Source organism: Dermacentor silvarum, chromosome 1 (genome assembly GCF_013339745.2).
Source record: "Dermacentor silvarum isolate Dsil-2018 chromosome 1, BIME_Dsil_1.4, whole genome shotgun sequence".
NCBI classification, from domain to species: domain Eukaryota; kingdom Metazoa; phylum Arthropoda; class Arachnida; order Ixodida; family Ixodidae; genus Dermacentor; species Dermacentor silvarum.
In genome coordinates, this window is record NC_051154.1 from 447,467,742 (window position 1) to 447,485,631 (window position 17,890).

At 45.7% G+C, this 17,890-nt stretch overlaps 1 protein-coding gene and 1 pseudogene across 1 annotated transcript in view; both read right to left on the reverse strand.

Moving 5' to 3' along the window:
* The window catches only part of LOC119437751 (piwi-like protein Siwi), a 53,026-nt gene extending 39,350 nt beyond the window's left edge, over positions 1 to 13,676 (reverse strand). Inside the window, exons 1-5 of the mRNA XM_049660842.1 lie at positions 13,496 to 13,676; positions 8,181 to 8,305; positions 7,527 to 7,866; positions 6,207 to 6,424; positions 27 to 151 (exon numbers count right to left, since the gene is read on the reverse strand). Coding sequence (XP_049516799.1) covers positions 27 to 151; positions 6,207 to 6,424; positions 7,527 to 7,866; positions 8,181 to 8,303 — 806 coding nt within the window. The 5' untranslated portion in view covers positions 8,304 to 8,305; positions 13,496 to 13,676. The remainder of the gene's footprint in view (positions 1 to 26; positions 152 to 6,206; positions 6,425 to 7,526; positions 7,867 to 8,180; positions 8,306 to 13,495) is intronic.
* Positions 13,677 to 15,850: 2,174 nt separating this feature from the next.
* LOC125944165 (uncharacterized) lies at positions 15,851 to 17,446 on the reverse strand (annotated as a pseudogene).
* Positions 17,447 to 17,890: the final 444 nt, after the last annotated feature.

A 17,890-nucleotide genomic window follows, 5' to 3' on the forward strand; every position in this document is an offset into this window, starting at 1 on the left:
GAATAATAATAAAATAGAATCTTTACCTGCGCATCTGTGTGTTGAAAATTCTCAGCAGCTCTGGATTGTTGGGCGCAAGCTCCTGGACATGCTTCACGATGATGCAAATTTGGGCACCATCAATGTGACGCTGAGAGTACAGCTCTGTGACCTGAAATCAAGTTGGGATCGATATACCTTGGCAAATTTCTCCCGCATTCTATGCCGTTACCCTGATTTGCAGCATGCACTGGCTGAAAGTGGCAGTAACAGCACTGCCACAGTAAGTAAACCTGTTGCAAATATTTAAAGAATAAAAAATTTGTGGCAAAGGCAGTTATTGAACTACCGATACACAATTAGCTTGAAAACTGCAAACAATGCATGCAGATAACCGAGTTATTAAGGGGAGATGTGGGTTCTAAAATTAGTTTTGTTAATTTTGGTATGAATTGCATGATATTTAAGGGGAGACGTGGGTCTTGAAATGGCAAAAAATCGCAAAAAGGTACATTTTTGGAAAAGTGCATTTTCACTACGATTATACATTCAAGAATCCCTCCTTGAAGTATAGAAGGTAAATTTAATCAGAAAACAGAAAAAAAGATGTGCTTATATGGGCCAGGGTGGACGCAAAATTAGCGAAAGTTGGCCAAAAATGTTCCAACTTCGCACTGTCGCCATTTGCGAACGTGGTGGACAGCACCTGCCATCTTGGGTTTGTTTGGAAGCTGTTTACCTTGTGCGCATTTTGCACCATTTCAAAATGGCGTCAGCGAGAGGAAACCGATGCTATTGCACCATTTTTGAAGGATGCATCCGTGCCGCTGATTGGCCAAAGTGCGCACACCCTCAGCGCGCCTCGCTCCTATTGGTTTAATTTAATTTATTGGTAAAATTTAATTCTTTCTGCTGATAGTGTTGATAGTAAATAGTTTTTTACGCTGATTGCAAATATATAATTAGATTTTGTATATCTGCATTAGAACAAAAGATACAAAATTTTTAATAGTGAAATTAACGTGATTTCTTACGGGACTTTTCAAAAACTTTGTCAAAAGCAAAGTATATGGCAAGAATGCCAGAGAGTTACTCTAGCCGGTGATGTTATTTTTATTGTTCTCAGTGCACTTATGGTGTGAAAAAAAAAAGATGTACATCTCATTGCAATATTTTTGCTTATTTTCATTTATAATTAGTGGCAATTAGAATTTTGCAGACAACTTTATAAATAAGTAGCTTCACCAGCTAAATCCATTCAATACAAATATATTGATATCGAACTTCTTGCTGGTACCTAAAACAACACACAAGATGCTCCGTAAGGCAGTGCGTGATGGCCAAAAAATTGAAACTGAGAAAAACAGTCTGAACTGGGTTCGTTGTAACTTTTATTGACCTAGCAATAAGGCAATATGAATTGTATTACCATGTAGCACTGTCCTTCAGCAGCAAGTTTATGATATATATGTGGCCACTGTGCAAAAATAACACTGAGATATTTGCTGTAACATCATGCACAGTCATGGAAAGCAATGCTAGAAAGCTAGCACCAGCCACTTCACATTTCTCTTTTAGATCCTTGTTGATCAGGAGGCACACAAATTGCATCCCTGTACAAATAAAGTGGTGCAGAGTTCATAGTAACAACAAAATATGTCATTTGCACAAAGTTTATGACCAGCACTAAATCAGGATCAAATCCCAGTTGTGGCTACATTTAGATGGAGGCGAAATGCAAGAAAGAAAGTTCGTGTACTTGTGTTGTAGTGCATACCAGGTGGTCAAAATTATTCCTGAATCATATCGTGGTTTTGGCATGAAAAATCCCAGAATTCAAATTAACAAAAAATATTTCACACACTCGCACAATTCTGCATTCCGCACAGGGCACACCTAGACCTATAGTAGCCCAGGACTGTAGGCAGGGTCTGTTGCTGGCTTGTACCTCTTCGCACGCTTGCTTGTCACAGCATTTCTGCTTTTATGATCCTTGTTGCACGCGTGAAACCACCGACAATCGTTTTCAAAGCATTGATGCACCACTTGCGTATGCCACTGGTGGAGCACTCCAGCACAAGCTTGGCACAGAGCCCAAGAGCCCGCACTCCTTGGCAGAGTCCCTTAAAAGCATCAACGCTTTCTTGCCACACCCGTGATACGACAGATAAATCCACGATTGCAAATTCAGTTCCATGGTCGTTACCATTCTCTTTCGTGTCGACGCCTAGCAGCTCGAACTTTCGCTTCGTTGCAGACTGCGAAGCCAGGCACGTTTTCGTGTTACCGGCGCTCGCTGTGCGCTCGCTACAGTGGGACCTCGATCATACGTCCCCCGATTATGCGACGACCCGCATTTTACGATGAATTGGTTTGGTCCCGGCAAAACCCCCCTAGAAATAATGCATTAAAAACCTTGATTAAATGACGCAATTTTACGCTGACCCCGCCTCGTACGATGCCTCAGGCGGTACCGGCGGTGGAAAAAACAAATAAAAAGTCCGAAGCAGACGCAGGCTGGCACGTAAGCACACTGCAGGCAGCTGATAACAGGTGTGCAATACCGTATTTACCCAAATGTAACTCTACCACGATTGTAACGAGAGGCGACTTTCCAGTCACGCGAAGTAAATGAAATAAAACCGCGAATGTAACGCGAGATGAACGGAAAAAGAAATGGTACCTTTATTCAAGGAATCGCAATTCGAAACTTGTTCTCTTCACTCATCATCGTCATCGGTCATCCGAAGAGGAGACCTCGACTTTCCTTTAATGGTAGTCTCAGGCCGATCACTTTCGCGGATAGTTACCACTTTCACGAAATTTCGCGTGACTCGGCACTGAAAACGCCCCCAACAAGTGTTTCTGCCGCTGTACTAGGCACGCTATCCGCACCAAGAGCGCTGTCAGCCGTACACTTTGAGGGGTTTGGTGCTGGGTCGAGCAGAGTCTCGCGAAACCGAAACTATTTCCAGAAGTGATCACCTGAGAATCATGTCATCTTCCGTGCCGTCGAGCTTGTTTGAGATTTACGTACCCCTTCTTCAAAGACCGCACAACATATCATTCGGGGTCAGTACCAGGCAACTTCAGGTTCCACAGAGCCTTTCTGACTGGCTTCGCATTGAAAGAGGGCCTGCCGCTGGTCCCGCCATTCACAATTCGTCAACATTGAGACACAGAGCTGCGGCAGACTTTCCCAGCTCCTCGGCCATCAAAACTGCTCATCTCTGGAAGCGGACGTCATACCGAATGCGCTGCGTCGCCATAACATCGCGAATGAAAGGAGTCGAACAGCAAAACGCCGTAGGGTATTGTGGCATCGTAACCAGACACAAGCACAGCGAAAACAGCGTCTATTCCAATCAAAAACAAGTTCCGACTTCGGTCAAATTGTATATGAATTACATCGAGACGTATGTTACAGGTTGCCAACATAGCGCTAGAAATCCCGGGATTTATAGCATTTGTTTTAAAATAGCCAATTTTGCTGTTATTCGACTGTAACGTGAGGGTTTAGTTCAAGCAACGAAAATCATGAAAAATAGTGCATTACATCAATACGGTAATTTCTTTATAATTTAATCTACCTTACTTGGAGCAGTGCAGGTTGGTGCCACGGGCTTATTCAGGTGGTCTGTACCAGTTTTTTGGGCAAGACTGAGCGCCACTGCCTATATTCTTAGTTTTTGGATTATACGACGGTTTTGCGTGGTCCCCTGAAAGTTGTATAATCAGGGTTCCACTGTACTTTCATCATTTGTGAAGAAAACTGGTGTCTACACGGTCTGTACCAACACGCGAGGCATAGGCAGCCCAAGTGTTGACTCTAGACGTGCCGGGTTGCAGCTCGGAAGTCGATCTGGAAGAATCTCCAGCAGACTGGCAACTCCAGGAGGCCCTAGCCGCCTTCCGTCGTGCATTTCACTGCAGCTTACTTGCCAAATGCTTGGCACGTAATAACCGTGAGACTACGATCCCCTCCAGCCTTTGGGCAGCGATAAGAGCCCCTTATCAAACGTTGCCGAGGCGCAAGCGGCCAAACAAGTGTGAACAGGGTGCGATGAAACCACAGAGAGAAACAAACGCAATGAAACGCGATATCGGTCAAGCGTGCAGGAATCGACATGCAACAAATGGCGCTGGACTAATGGGAGCGAAGCGCGTGCGGGTGTGTGCGCTTTGACCAATCAGCGACACGGATGCATCCTTCAGAATTGACGCGACGCAATTGGTTTCCCCTCTCTGACACCATTTTGAAATGGCGCAAAATGCGCATAAAAATAACAGCTTCCAAACAAGACCAAGATGGCGGCCGCCATTCACAGCGTTCGCAAATGGCGACGGGGCGAATTCGAAAATTTTTGGCCAATGTTTGCTAATTTTATGTTTACTCTGGCCCGTACAAGCATGATTTTTTAAAATTTTCCAATTAAATTTACCTTCTACATTTCACGGAGGATTTTTTAATGTGTAAACATAGCAAAACTGCACTTTTCCAAAAATGCACTTTGAGATTTTTTGCCATTTCAAGACCCGAGTCTCCCTTAACATAAAGCAAAGCACAGGCAATAACTGTGCCATGGTGGAGAGTAAATCATTTTTCTTACCCAACGGGTCCTTCAACAACCAAAATAATCTCTTAAGTATTATAGTTACCCACTAAATGCATCAATTCTTTACAAATAAATCGCACGTCATCGCTGCACGAGTTGCACAGGCATCGTGTCACATGTAAGAGGCCGCCTATGGCGCGAAAAAGAATAGGAGCACGCGATGCCCGGTGTTCGGAACGGCGTGAGCGCGCGAGGCGCACGAACCGAGGCGTAGTCGAGAGATGAACGGCGCTGTCCGTTGAGTTTCAACGTGGCACCGGGTCAGGAAGGTCGCATCTCCAGCTATGTTCTGGCGACAGACTTGGGGGTCTGGTTGAGTCCGCGACGCTGGCCGTCCAAGGTGTGGCCGTCGATCTCGGCAAGTTCGGGCAAGGCTCCTGGACGGGCTGCAGCTTCTCACGGCAGGACCAGGCACCCCAGAGAGGATCCCCCTTCTGCGGCAGACCGGCACGTTCGAATCTCCTCGGGACGCCACGTCGGCACTCCTGAAGAAGTTGCGACGCATCCCGACGCTAGGCCTAGGCAGGTGGGCCTAAGCTACGACGAACGCCATCAATGACGAGATGATGAGCTCGCCACCGACGGAGCACTAATGAGCTAAACACCGACAAAAGAGACGACGCGACGACAACGAGGCACAGACGTCTGCAGAATCGACAAGGGCGCTGAATTCGGAGAGAAAGAGCCGACGAGCTTCGGACTCGGACAAACTTGCGACGACGAACACAACAAGGTGACCCTTATTCGCCGCGTCCCAGCGTTCATACAAGGTTGCCTGACTTTGGTGGATTAGCCGCCACAGACGAGTGTAGGCACAAATAGGAACATTCTTAGTATATTAGGCTTTAGGTTGTAACTTCGTTAGTATTGTCCCCGCGGTGTGTTTTAGTGTGCTTGTTTATTTTTTGTTTCCTTTTGTTCGGGTCTTGGGTTCGTGCGTAATTAAAAATCCTTTTGCTGTGTTGCCATACGCCTGCCTTCTCCATCTCCTCTAACACCCGCACGCCCCCGAGATCGGTGACAAAAACACATCACACATCGCCTTTTCACCATCAGGAGACTTTCAAAGCTCCTGATCAATTAATTAATTATGAGGCTTTATGTGCCAAAACCATGATCTGATTATGAGGCATGCCGTAGTGGGGGACTCCGGAAATTTGGACCACCTGGGGTTCTTTAACGTGCACCTAAATCTAAGTACACGGGTAATTTCACATTTCGCACCAATCGAAATGCGGCCGCCGTGGCCAGGATTCGATCCCACGACCTCATGCTCAGCAGCCCAACACAATAGCCACTGAGCACCATGGTGGGTAAGGCTCCTCATCAGCGAAACTTTACCATAAACAGAATTTTGTTTTCATAAAATTTGACTAAGCCCTCATAAAACTGGAACGAGCCCGAATTCGTAAACTTTACATAAAGTTAGGGCAGGTGTAGTTTCTTCCCTTTTTTTTCACAGAGAAAGCCAGCAGAGAACACAGAGAATGACATCAAAACTCACTCATCATTGGCCACACACTTCCTGTGCAAGGAAATTATTGCACACGAAAGCACACTCAGGGGAAATCCTGAATCACAAGATAAAACAGCAATAGTTGATGTCCTTACCTTATGCTCCAGTCGGGTTGCGCTCTTCAAATCAGACATGCCATCAAATATATAGCTCCCACCAAACCGATCCCGATGGTCTCGCAAAAGAGCACCACGAAGACGAGACGACTCAATGTTTGGTGCAAATTCCACATGGTACTGCTGAATGGCCCAGTTGGGCATTGTGAGCAGACGGAAGTAGTTGGACAAGAGCTTAACGGGGTTTCCAGTCGTACCTGAAACCAAGAAACAGTGAGAAACATTGCTAATTTCCAAAGACGAACAGCACATAGAGGAAATGATGCACCAAGAACTTGTGTACACATTACTGCACTTTATACCTACAATGCATGAGCACATCCGGAGGCACAGTTACACTGCATGTCATATTGAGCACAACTAGCCAAGTGCACTATGGGGATTCCTGCATCCCCCGACATTTGTTTCCCCAACATAACTCAAGTCTCTTGGCTTTTGGATACGCCACATAACAAGCACCCAGCGGAGGAAGTCTGTGTTGCAGCAACCATGACGAGTGTTCAAATGATAGCACCACTTGACAGCGTGGATAACTAGGGCACTAGAAGAGGTTGCTTCCCTCTGTCATCAGGACAGCAATGCACACAGTGTGAATGCTTGTTTGCCTTGTTTGCGTAACTAATTCACAGAACGCTTCACTGTCCAGCCTCAGAGTGGCACTGCCATGGACAAACACAATCACCTGGACACGCCTCTATTCGCAAGACAACACCTGTGAATGACTCTGGAATAGGTGTTCAACATGGGCAAATATTCTGCGCTTGGTATGCTTGCTTGGCAAGCAGAACTGAAGTCGATTCTTCAGCATGTCCCATTCATTGACTTTTGGCTGACTTGTATTCCTGTATAGAATACACTGTGTTGTCATTTACTTTGTTAACAGTACGTTAGGCCTCACAGTGCATGCGCGCAGCACACACACACACATCACAGTGCAAGAAAACCAGACATACCATGAACAAAAGTGCAGAGAGAGACTCTTAGAGGAGGGAAAGGCAGTATGAACGGGCCCCATCTTGTGGCATGGAATGAGAACATGCTAGGTTGCCGTGGTAAATGTGGTTCTGGCAGAGCTGTGCTTTTAGCCAACCGCTCATGCCAACATGTCCACAGCAATGCAAATGTTCTCTTGAAAACAGCCATGTATTCTTACCAGCAGACACTTGCAAAAGAACTATCTGTCTGTACTACCGATTGGAGATGCCCTGGGTGGAGGTTCAGTCCAAAAGAAACAGAGGGTAAGCAGAGAAGCTACAACCAGCCTTGCTCAGTATCAACCACCATGCTACTTTCACACACCTTTCTTGTCCGTAATGCGCTGGGGACGAGTGGCAAGAATGGCTATTTCATCACGGCGACCGCGTCGAGCACCTCGGCCAGCAGTGTCACCACCAGCCAAGATCACGGCCCCCATCTGTTCGATGGGCGGCTGCGGAGGGACCACCTCCCCAGGCCTTGCCATCACTCCAGCAAGACAATGGCCAGCCCGTCCGGTCGGAGGCATCTGCGGTAGCAGTACATGCTGCTGCGGAGGATGGCCAGCCATGCCACCAGGCGGCTGCTGCTGGTATGTGGGAGGCTGCTGCTGGTAGGCAGGTGGCTGCTGATACCCAGGTTGCTGCTGGTATCCTTGTGGTGGCTAGTGAATAGGATCAAACACAAAACTACAGTTTAAATTTCATCCCACAAATCTAGTGTTTCTCGCAGCAAACAAAGGAACTCGCGCATGGTACAATGGTAGGTTGACCAAACTTGAAGCATTTTCAATCAGCAGCACCTACGAGTAAAAGGCTTCTTTCAACGGCATTCATATCTGCTGCTTGTGAGCTTTGCATTTCCATGTTCATTAACACAGCGTGTGGCATTGCTGATTAACTAAATGACACAGCATGCTTTAAGGTCATTCCAAGCACCTAGGAGTGATGAGTCCTCAACATACAACACCATGCTCACCTGGGATGGTCCAGCACCTTCAAAGCCAGGCCTTCGCATTGCGGACTCCTGTTGCGTTGGGGCCGTAGTGCCACGGGACTTGCCTCGCGACCGGCCTCTTGCTCGTCCTGTTGGCTCAGACATGTCTGCGAATGGCCAGCACAATACACTATGACAATGATGGTGACAGCATACGCAAATGCATGGAAATAGCAATGTTACAAAATGCACAGCAGTCTAGCTGGTACTATTACATGCATTAAACATTTCTACTAGTACTCCAATGTGTAGTCACATTTCCGGGTTCAGTTGTATTTGTAACAGTGGTCCAATTCAGACTACAGAGTAGATTTAGGACTACTCCATGCCTAGAAACCAGCTACAGAGTGATTATGTCACACTTCAATGTAGAGATGAGTCGCTCAGGAGCGAGCTGGATTTTGTGAGCGTCTCTTTTTAAAGAGCAAGTGAGCGGCGGTTCTTTTGGAGAAAGGGAGCCGGTTCTCGTTCAGTGAGCCGTTCCGAACCGTTCAGTCAGAGCCGGGTCTTCTGCTGGGTGTGATTTCCGCGCCATCTATTAGCGGTGCGAGAAAGCAACTGCCCTCCCGCCTTTCCTCGCAAGAGTCGCCTCCATCCCCTCGCCTTCAGCTGTCTTTTGAGCCATTCTTTTTGAAAAACGAGTGAGTCGTGGTGAGAGGAAGCCGGTTCTCTCTCGTTCAGTGAGCTAGAGATGGGTTGCTCAGGAGGGAGCCGGATCTTCTGAGCCGCTCTTTTTAAAGGGCGAGTGAGCCGTGGTTCAGTAAGTGAGCGGCGGTTATTTCGGAGAAAGGAAGCCGGTTCTCTCTCGTTCAGTGAGCCGTGCCGAACCGTTCCGTCAGAGCCAGGCCTTCTGCTGGGTTTCGTTCTCTGACCGAAGAGTGGTGGCCGGCGTGAGCAGACTCGCGCTACTCGTACTTGCTCGCAGTGTGTGGTGTGCGCAGCAGTCCCTTTAGTTTTTTGTGCGTCCTATGGTGTGGCACCCGCTGCCACCGTTTCATTGCCTGCTGCTGTTTGAACGATGTCTCACGACTCTCACCGATCGCACATCGTGCGCTGGTGCAACAACACTTCGAAGATGGTCTTCCATGTATTAAAGACAACAGGTGAACGCACAATTTACGTCCTGGTCTTCATTTGTGCTAATTAGTTTAGTCATGAAAATGTTTCCCATGGATGCATTCACTTCTGTGCATTTTCTGAGCATGTATCATTAGCACGTAATAAAACGAGGCCAATGATCTGTTGTGTTGTAATAGAACATTTGTTGTAATAGAACATTTCTTTCATTGCGATAGAAATTATATAGACACTCCGAGTGGATTTCTGCCATTGTCACCGGGAGGTTCCGCATAAAGTCCAACGGCGATGAAATCGTCGCCGCACGCCGTATGCTGTATGTGCGAGTGAAAGCACGCGACAGACGTGCGCTTTCACAGGGAGCGAGCGCACGATGGAGGGCAAACACAACTTCTTCTGTCGCGCGAAAGGCCGTGGGGGGACGGGAGGAGACGTTTAGCTGCGGCACCAAATGCATATTTATATAAAAATGCTGCGAGGCGAGAAGGTGGTAAAGACTTCCAACACTGCTCGACGAGTGTCCTGTTCTGATCTCGTCGAAAACCTCTGAGCCGCCGCCAGAGGCACTGGCAACAGTCACCAACGCAGCGCGCGTTCAATGCTTTTAAAATATGTAAATATTCTCTAAACAGTGAAAATACTAATACCACGGTTATTCAATTATGCATATATCATTTTTTTCAAAGCCAAATAACTATAGAATATGCATAACACAGGTTACACGTAAGAGTGAACCGGTTCATTTCAGAGAGCTGAGCCGTTCCGAGCCGCTAACTGAAGTGAGCCTTTTTGCCCATCTCTACTTCAATGTAATCACGCATAACAGGCATTTGATCAGTTATCCTTCAGATTTCAATTTGCACAAACTGTACATGCACAAGTACTACTTGCCTCATGACAGTCCTACCTAAGCCCTGTTATCAACCACCACAGCATTGGTAGGTCAACATGGAATATGAACATGTCTAGCACGGCATGGCCAAGAAAATTCAATAATTCTTTTTCTAATGCTTTTCCTTCCCACGCTTCGTCACCAGTTCGAACAGCGCTCTGTCTACTTTAGCACTTCGATCGGCCGGTCATGAGCGGCAGGTAGGAAAAAAAAGAAAATTGCTACATTATACAAGCCTTTATCACCTTAACTAGAGATGTCACAGAGGTTGTTGAAAGAAAAGGGAACTTTCAAACACTAAACTGCAAAAAAAAACACGATCTCTTGGTCAAAAATATTTAACAAACGAAAACGGCGAAACAAAGCTGATAATCGGGCTAGTTGATAATGCGGCCTAACAGCAGAGCAATACAAACAAGGACAGTGCCTATCTCATTTGCTTTCTTATCTACGTTAGTGTGGCTCTCATAAAAAACAGTAAGAAATTTTAGCTTGAACATAACTGCCAAAAAGAAATCCTACATTAATTGTGAACTAGAAGTAAGACAGTTTTAATAAAAAAAGCGATCTTAAACTTTAACATAGATTACTTAAACCACATTTTACTGATACTGATGTGGAAGGGTTTGTCTAAGAAAAGGCCGCAGCGTGCAGTTTGAGGCAAGCTCATGTTCCACACCTGCAATGCTTGGCAAAGGACATGATGCCTTTATCTGCTTGGAAGGCGGGTACCAGGTTTGAAGTGAAAATGTTGAGCACACGAATGGAATGCATGCGTGTAGCCGAAGTTTGCAGTATGAACACCCCAGTCAGATGTGCCCACTTACTTTGGGTGAGTGCACTTCACCATTAAGTAGTTTGCAGGCTGCCACAAAAAAACGTTTAGCAACACTCACTGTAGAATCCACTGGCTTACAAGTGCGACCGTCAAACTCCCTTCGCTACAACAAAATGCATTAGCCTCAATGACAGTGCTTGAAACAAAGTAAAACTCAGTGGACTGTCAACACTAGTTCTGAAAAACTTATTTTTTTGCGAATTAAGTTGCTTTAGGCGTTTTTGCTCATGAAAACAGCCTGCCACCCTCTTCCGACGAAATCAGTGTCATCTTTTAGGTACCAACCCTTCACCACTGCCTGGACTTCACTGCCTGGGCAGAGAGTGTCGCTTGGGTGCTGGATGCAATTTCGCCTGGTCTTCACTCAACAATTAGGTTAACATTTTTTTGGAAATGCTGGTTGAAACAAGTATAAAATGTGCTTGAGAATTTACCAGTCAACATTGCCATCAGTTTCAAAGGACACTTTCCTGCATAGCAGCGCACCACTAAAGCGACATTCACTGCAGTGAAGTGCACTTGCCTTAAGTGTAACGATACCCCTGTCAAGCGGGCAAGTTAAGTGCACTTACGAGGAGTGCACTTTGGGATCTTGAGTGACACTTTAGGGTACGCGGTTCTAAACGGGAAAACAGAGCGCACTCGCCGTAAAAAAAAAATGGCGACAGACTACAAGCGCACTTTGTGAAGATGTAAATTAGAAAGAAAAGTACTTCTAAAAAGTGACTGTTGTAAGTTGTATTATTAATAAAAACAAACTTATTCTATGTTTTCGCAACAAAAAACAAAAGGATCTTTATTATAAGAGTGTGGCAAGTCAATGCCGGCCAAGAAAAATGCCTAGCCAATCCAGAACGACATAGCGGCGTGAAACAAAGCGGCATTTGATCCTGCTAGAACAGAATATGAGCGCATTTTAGGCTATTTGTGCACAACAGCTGTTCAACCACTAAAATGAACTGTGTCCTTTTTATATGCATTACATTTTGTACCATTGAAACCGCTGCCAGCGAGGCTACGCACTCGGCCAGCAAAGTGTGTTCCGTTGATCTTTCGTGGAATAACCCATGTATGGTTTTTAATGCCTGTTCAGGCCAGAGCAAATTATGTCCCAACAGCCAGCCTGTCACTGTCGTCAAGTAATTACTTGTGACATAATATCGACTGGGCACGACTTTTACGATAGCTTAGTAGGCAAACCGCGTATACTGTTACGAGACGTAGCGCCTCTGCTACCTTCAAATGGAACGAACGCACTGGTGATGAACCAATGCCTCCTTTAAAAAAAAGGAGGCATTGGATGAACATGTGTCTCCTATCCGTATCTGTGCAGCGTCTACAGTAAAATGTCAGCATGTGGATGGACGCGTCGGTTTGAAATAACTCGACGAAACTAATTTGCATATGCAAACGAAGAACTACGCGAGGCACGTAGTTCGTGCAACGCGTACGTACTACAAGAACGTGAATGTGCAGTTATCTAGCAATGCCGAACACGGGTCATCAGAGAAACGAAGCGCGTTTACAGGAGCACGCAACACAGCTATGAAAATGACAAAGCATGAGCATAAAACAGCACGACAACATAACTATTGACTGACATATGTCGCTTATGACAAGACACCGCTGTTCCAGCCGCTCAACAGAGATCACACAGCTTAATTTTTGCAGCACATTCGAAAAAAAAAATGACGTACTGACAGCAAACAAACAATGGCAACTGAAGTGGTTACCATGCTTGTTTTGCCGATAGACACAAGAGCACAACAAAGTTCAAACAGCATGCGCTATAGCCTTCGAGAAGCAGCTCATAGCACATCAGGAAAGATAAGCTTCGGCCACTGAATATCAAGAATTTGGCAAGTCACTCGGAAGCCGAGAATCAGTGTTAGGCCTAGGAACAGCAGTGTGGACTCGTAGGCTACGATGGAACGGCCTCAAAGACGGCTGCCACAATATTTCAGATGTCAACTCCCCTAAAAAATCAGAAACGGTAATACGCCCGCGTGCGACAGGGTACGATCACCAACTTGAATATGTAGAAATGAGAAGTCTCAATCAGGCACGAAAACTGCGTGTAACCAGACGCTGTCCAAACGCGAAAGAGCGTGGAAACAGAAACATGCTTTACACAATACACACAAAATTTCTAAACAAGCATGTTATGCGAGTGCACTCGTGGGATGCTAAACAAATTATTTTAAATTATTTGATAACTACGCGTTTGCCTTGAAGAAGACTTGCACAAGCAGGGAGATGCAGAAAGTTCTTGCAGGGAGACGCAGAAAGTTCACACAGGGAGATGCAGATTGTTCAGAGCAGTGTCGCAGTGAATTTCTAACACATGCGCTACCACAGTACGATGCACACGTTGTTGGCTCAAAACCATGGCTCATCCACCTCGAATAAATGCAGTGTATTTCGTCCTTTGCAACCTTACAAATAGCTGTGCAACGCATCTTAGTCGATAAGCGGGAAACAAATACGTACCTTTTCAAATCTGCAAGGGGCAACAAAATCTTCTTGAGACAGAATTGAAGCAACCCACAAATATATGCAATACACAAAAGTCCTGTGTGAATATTTTACGGACACAAAGACCTACATTTAAACCAACCGCAGTACTTTTGTGCTGGCAAGTGCACATGCAACCTCGCAAAGACCTGCCAGATCTGAACCTGAAAATGCCCGAGCAGTGGCACAAACTACGCGGAGACATTCAAGAGTGATGGCAGTAATTAGTAGGGCGAAGCGGTAGGCAGCCAAGAGGGCGCGCGCAGCCACTCTAATTCACCACTATTTATCTGTAATACCTCTGATACAATGTTTACGTTGCCGGAATGCAGCGCCCCCAAGCAGCGCTGCCTTTTTGTGTTGCTGTTGCGCCATGCCTAGCGGGCAAGTGATAAGTGGCCGCAGTAGTCGGCGTTCAGAGGCAATAAACATGCGAGTTAATCAAGACAAGGCATGCTTGGCCTGCTTCTTCACTTGCTGCGCTTAGCAGGCCAACTACTAGGCGTGCTTGGCCTGTTTTCTCGGTGGCTGCACTTTGTAGGCCAACATGGTTCACATTCAATGAGCCATACGCAATTGTATCAACCTCCACCGAATCTCCTGGCGAGAAAAACGATGTTAAATGTAATGGTTCTGAATGGTTTAGTTGTTACTGTTCCTCATACTAAATAGATATCACCATATATTGTTGCCTTACTTTATGCCAGAGTTAGTTTTCAATGCTTTACGCATTATCATTATCATTGGCGAGTCATCACTGTATGCGAAATTCCACAAACGACCACATGTCTAATCAAAATTTGAGCGCGCGTCACAAAGAGTGTTGTCCGTTCTCAAATAGACAACACTATTATACAATAATAGGGGAGTGTCTGAAGCACCGACTCCGGCGAGGCGAGGGTCGTCTGCTACGTGCTGCATTTTTTTTGCATTCAATTTCCACGCAGAACACTTAAAGTCTATTTAACTTCAACAGTGTGGTGCTGCATGGAGCTTACCCATCTTTGAGCATTGTCTTTGTGCTTGGGCAGCAAAAGAATGCAAAAACTAGTGTGTCAAATTCATCAGCGCGGCCTAGCTCCAGTGCTAGAGTTCAGGCACATGCGTAGAAACGCACTGAATGAGCCCACACAAAGAAAGAACGTAAAAAAAGGTATTCGCATGGGTACGCAGGCAATATCACCATGCTTGAAAGTAGAAAAGTAAGAAAAAACTTAATTACTCGCACAGTCAAGTGAAATACGTGCGTGCTGTGACCGCTTCACTCACCAGTACAAGCTTTTCACTTGAGGTCAGTAGTGGTTTACAGCCATATGCATTTGTATTTATTCGACACTTTTTCAGCCTCGACAATACTTTATTATGGACAGAGCACAGTGAGAAGGTGTAAAGGAAACTAGAGAAAGAGCAGAGACGGCCCTAACGCCGCAATATTGTTGGCTTATTTCGCTTCAGAGATAGCGTACACGAACAATTCTTGCTGTACGCTATCTCTTCAACAAAAACTTTGCAAAAAAAAGCAAGATGTACCTTAGGGTGTTAACCATGAGCGATGCTTGTTTCAAATTCAGACATTTGAAAGAAAAGCCATTCCAGCCAATAGGTAAACAAACATCAAAAATAGGTAAACAAATATACAGGGTGTTTCAGTGAACACTTTCAAAAATTCTTAAAGGTTGCCTGTGGCAGATAGCACAATTCTAGTTCATGAGCTGCTCTACTCGAAGAGGCGGACATTACTTGCACAAGAAATTGAAATGCATAATCGAATAATTAACAAAAATTTACTAATTAAGTTTTTAACTAATTACCTGATTGCCCACATTGTAATTTACAAATTGTAGCCATGGAGTTCGCAAGGCGGATCCACTTGGAACGAATTCTCGGGATGACACCAGTTTTGAGATATTAATTCCAGAATTTTGCGGAGAAATGCATTGGCATTGCAGCTAGTTTCTTTACAAAACGTCACTTTCTGCATTGAAGCACAAAACTGGATGCGTGACGGTGGGTGCGTGACGTCACATGAAAGCTATCAATAGACAAAATGCCCGTATTCACAGCCGGCAGACGCGTTCTCTGTGCGGTGAATCACTGCGGTACTACCTTGCGGTGACGTGGTACTTAATATGTCACAAATTATCGCAACGTTGGCTGATAGTAACCAAAATATCAGGCTTGTAGCAGAGGCCCACTGCCTTGGCGTGGCTTCCGCAGCGGAGAAGCCCACGAAGGATGGATGGATGAGGCTGAGCCGTTTAAATCGGGTGCTGGCACACGCCACCTAGCCATTATTATTACCATATTTTGTACTTAGTGGAGGGTGAAATTTTACCCCTGCCTTGATTTTAGCTGCCAATCAGATAACCCCTGTTTGGTTATTTCTACTCACTTAAAGTCTATTTTGCCTCCACTGTCCCTAAACCCCAATGCTTTGAAAAAAAGGCGCAGTTTCACCTGAAAGGCGAAGCATCAATTGCGATAGCAAATTTGTAGAGAGCTATACGGAGTAAATGATATTAGCTTTATCAGCTGTATAAACTTGGACATGCAGCAGCACCGGCAACACGCAGAACTGTTGTCGACGCCGTCGGCGTTCTGCCCGCGTTCGCTCAAAATGCGTGCGGCGTTGGTGACTGTTGCCGGAGCCTCTGATATAAATAGGCACTTGGTGCCGCAGCTAAACGTCGCCTCCCTTCCCCCCCCCCCCTCCTCCAAGCCTCTCGCGCCTCGGAAGAAGGCGCGTTTGCTCTACATATATGATGATTGTAAAGGAGTAAAGAGACACCTATACTTCTGCAGCCCTTAAGCGAGCACGGCGCAGAACGCGCATTTGTTCTCCGCCGTGCGTTCACTCCCCGTGAAAGCGCGCGCCCCTCGCGCCCTTTCACTCGCACATACAGCGTTCGGCGCGCGGCGACGATTTCATCTCCATTGATGTCATACGGAATCTCACGGCGACGCCGACGGCAGAAATGTGCTTTTGAGTGTCCATATAATTGCTATCGCAATAAAATCAGCCTCGTTGCTTTGCACTGTAGGGTTAAGCCCTTTACAGAAAAATGTGAGGCGTTCAGCCATTTCCTCTTCCTCTTCACACGCACCGCGGAACGTGTCTATGTACTTGACTCGGTACATCTTAGTCCGCAATACTCTCGTCCTGGCTTCAAACACCAAAGAGCTTCCCCCAGAATTATCATAGATAATTTCTTTGGCAATTTCTTGCTTGAAAGTTCTGTATGTTCCCAGTGCTGATTTCGTCTGCATCCCTGTTTTCCATAGGCCCCTCTCTGTTTTTTTAACGTTTTTCTTAACCGCTATTTCTTGGTTTGCACCCCTCCTGCAGTCCAAATATTTGATTGACAATTTTCTGGTCAGCTTCCTCCATTTTGTGTCAACATTCCTCATGTACAAATAACTGAAAACTCTCCTTGCCCTCCGCTTTTCTGCCATTTCTCTCAATCGCTTCTCAAATTCTATCTTGCTGCTAGCTTCCCTGCCCTCGAAAGACATCCATCACATGTTACCCTGTACCCCCTGATTTGGTGCATTTCCGTGTGCTCCCTAAGCAAGCCTACCTACCCCTCGCTGCTTAACTGTCAACCTTGCTCGAACCTCTGATCTCATGCACAGGACCGCATTGCCGAAAATCAAACTAGGAACCATCACCCCTTTTCAAATCCCTCTCACCACTTCGCGCCTATTGTAATTCCACAGTGCCCTATTTTTCATCACAGCTGCATTCCTGCTATGTTTAGTCGTTACATATTTTTCATGATCCGTTAAGTACTCAGCCCCATTGCTTATCCACACTACAAGATATTTGTACTTATCTACTACCTCCAGCGTAACCTCCTGTATCCTATGCTCGCTGCCCTGATTGTCATTAAAAATCATGACTGCCGATTTTTGTTTACTAAACTTCAAACCTAAGCTATCTCTCTTTCCACAGATGTCAATTAATCCCTGCAAATCTTCCTTGTTGTCAGCCATAAAGCCATAAGTACAATGTCATCCGCACAGATCAGTCCTGGTAATGGCTGTTTATTCCATTCTCCCTGCTTGAAAAAGGAAACGTGGAAGCCTAGTCCGCTCCTCTCTCATTTTTTTTTTCTCTAAACCTTGTAAATACAGCATGAACAACAAAGGTGATAGAGGGCACCACTGCCTAAGCCCCTGCTCTATCTCTATAGACTTAGATACCTTGTTTTCTCATTTTATAAGTAACTTGTTACTTTTATAGATATCTTTTAAAAGATTACTTACTCCATCTTCCACACCTAGAGTGCCCAGTATGTCCCACAAATCCTTTTGGATTACACTGTCATAGGCTCCCTTGATATCCAGAAATGCGAGCCATAGGGGCCTGTG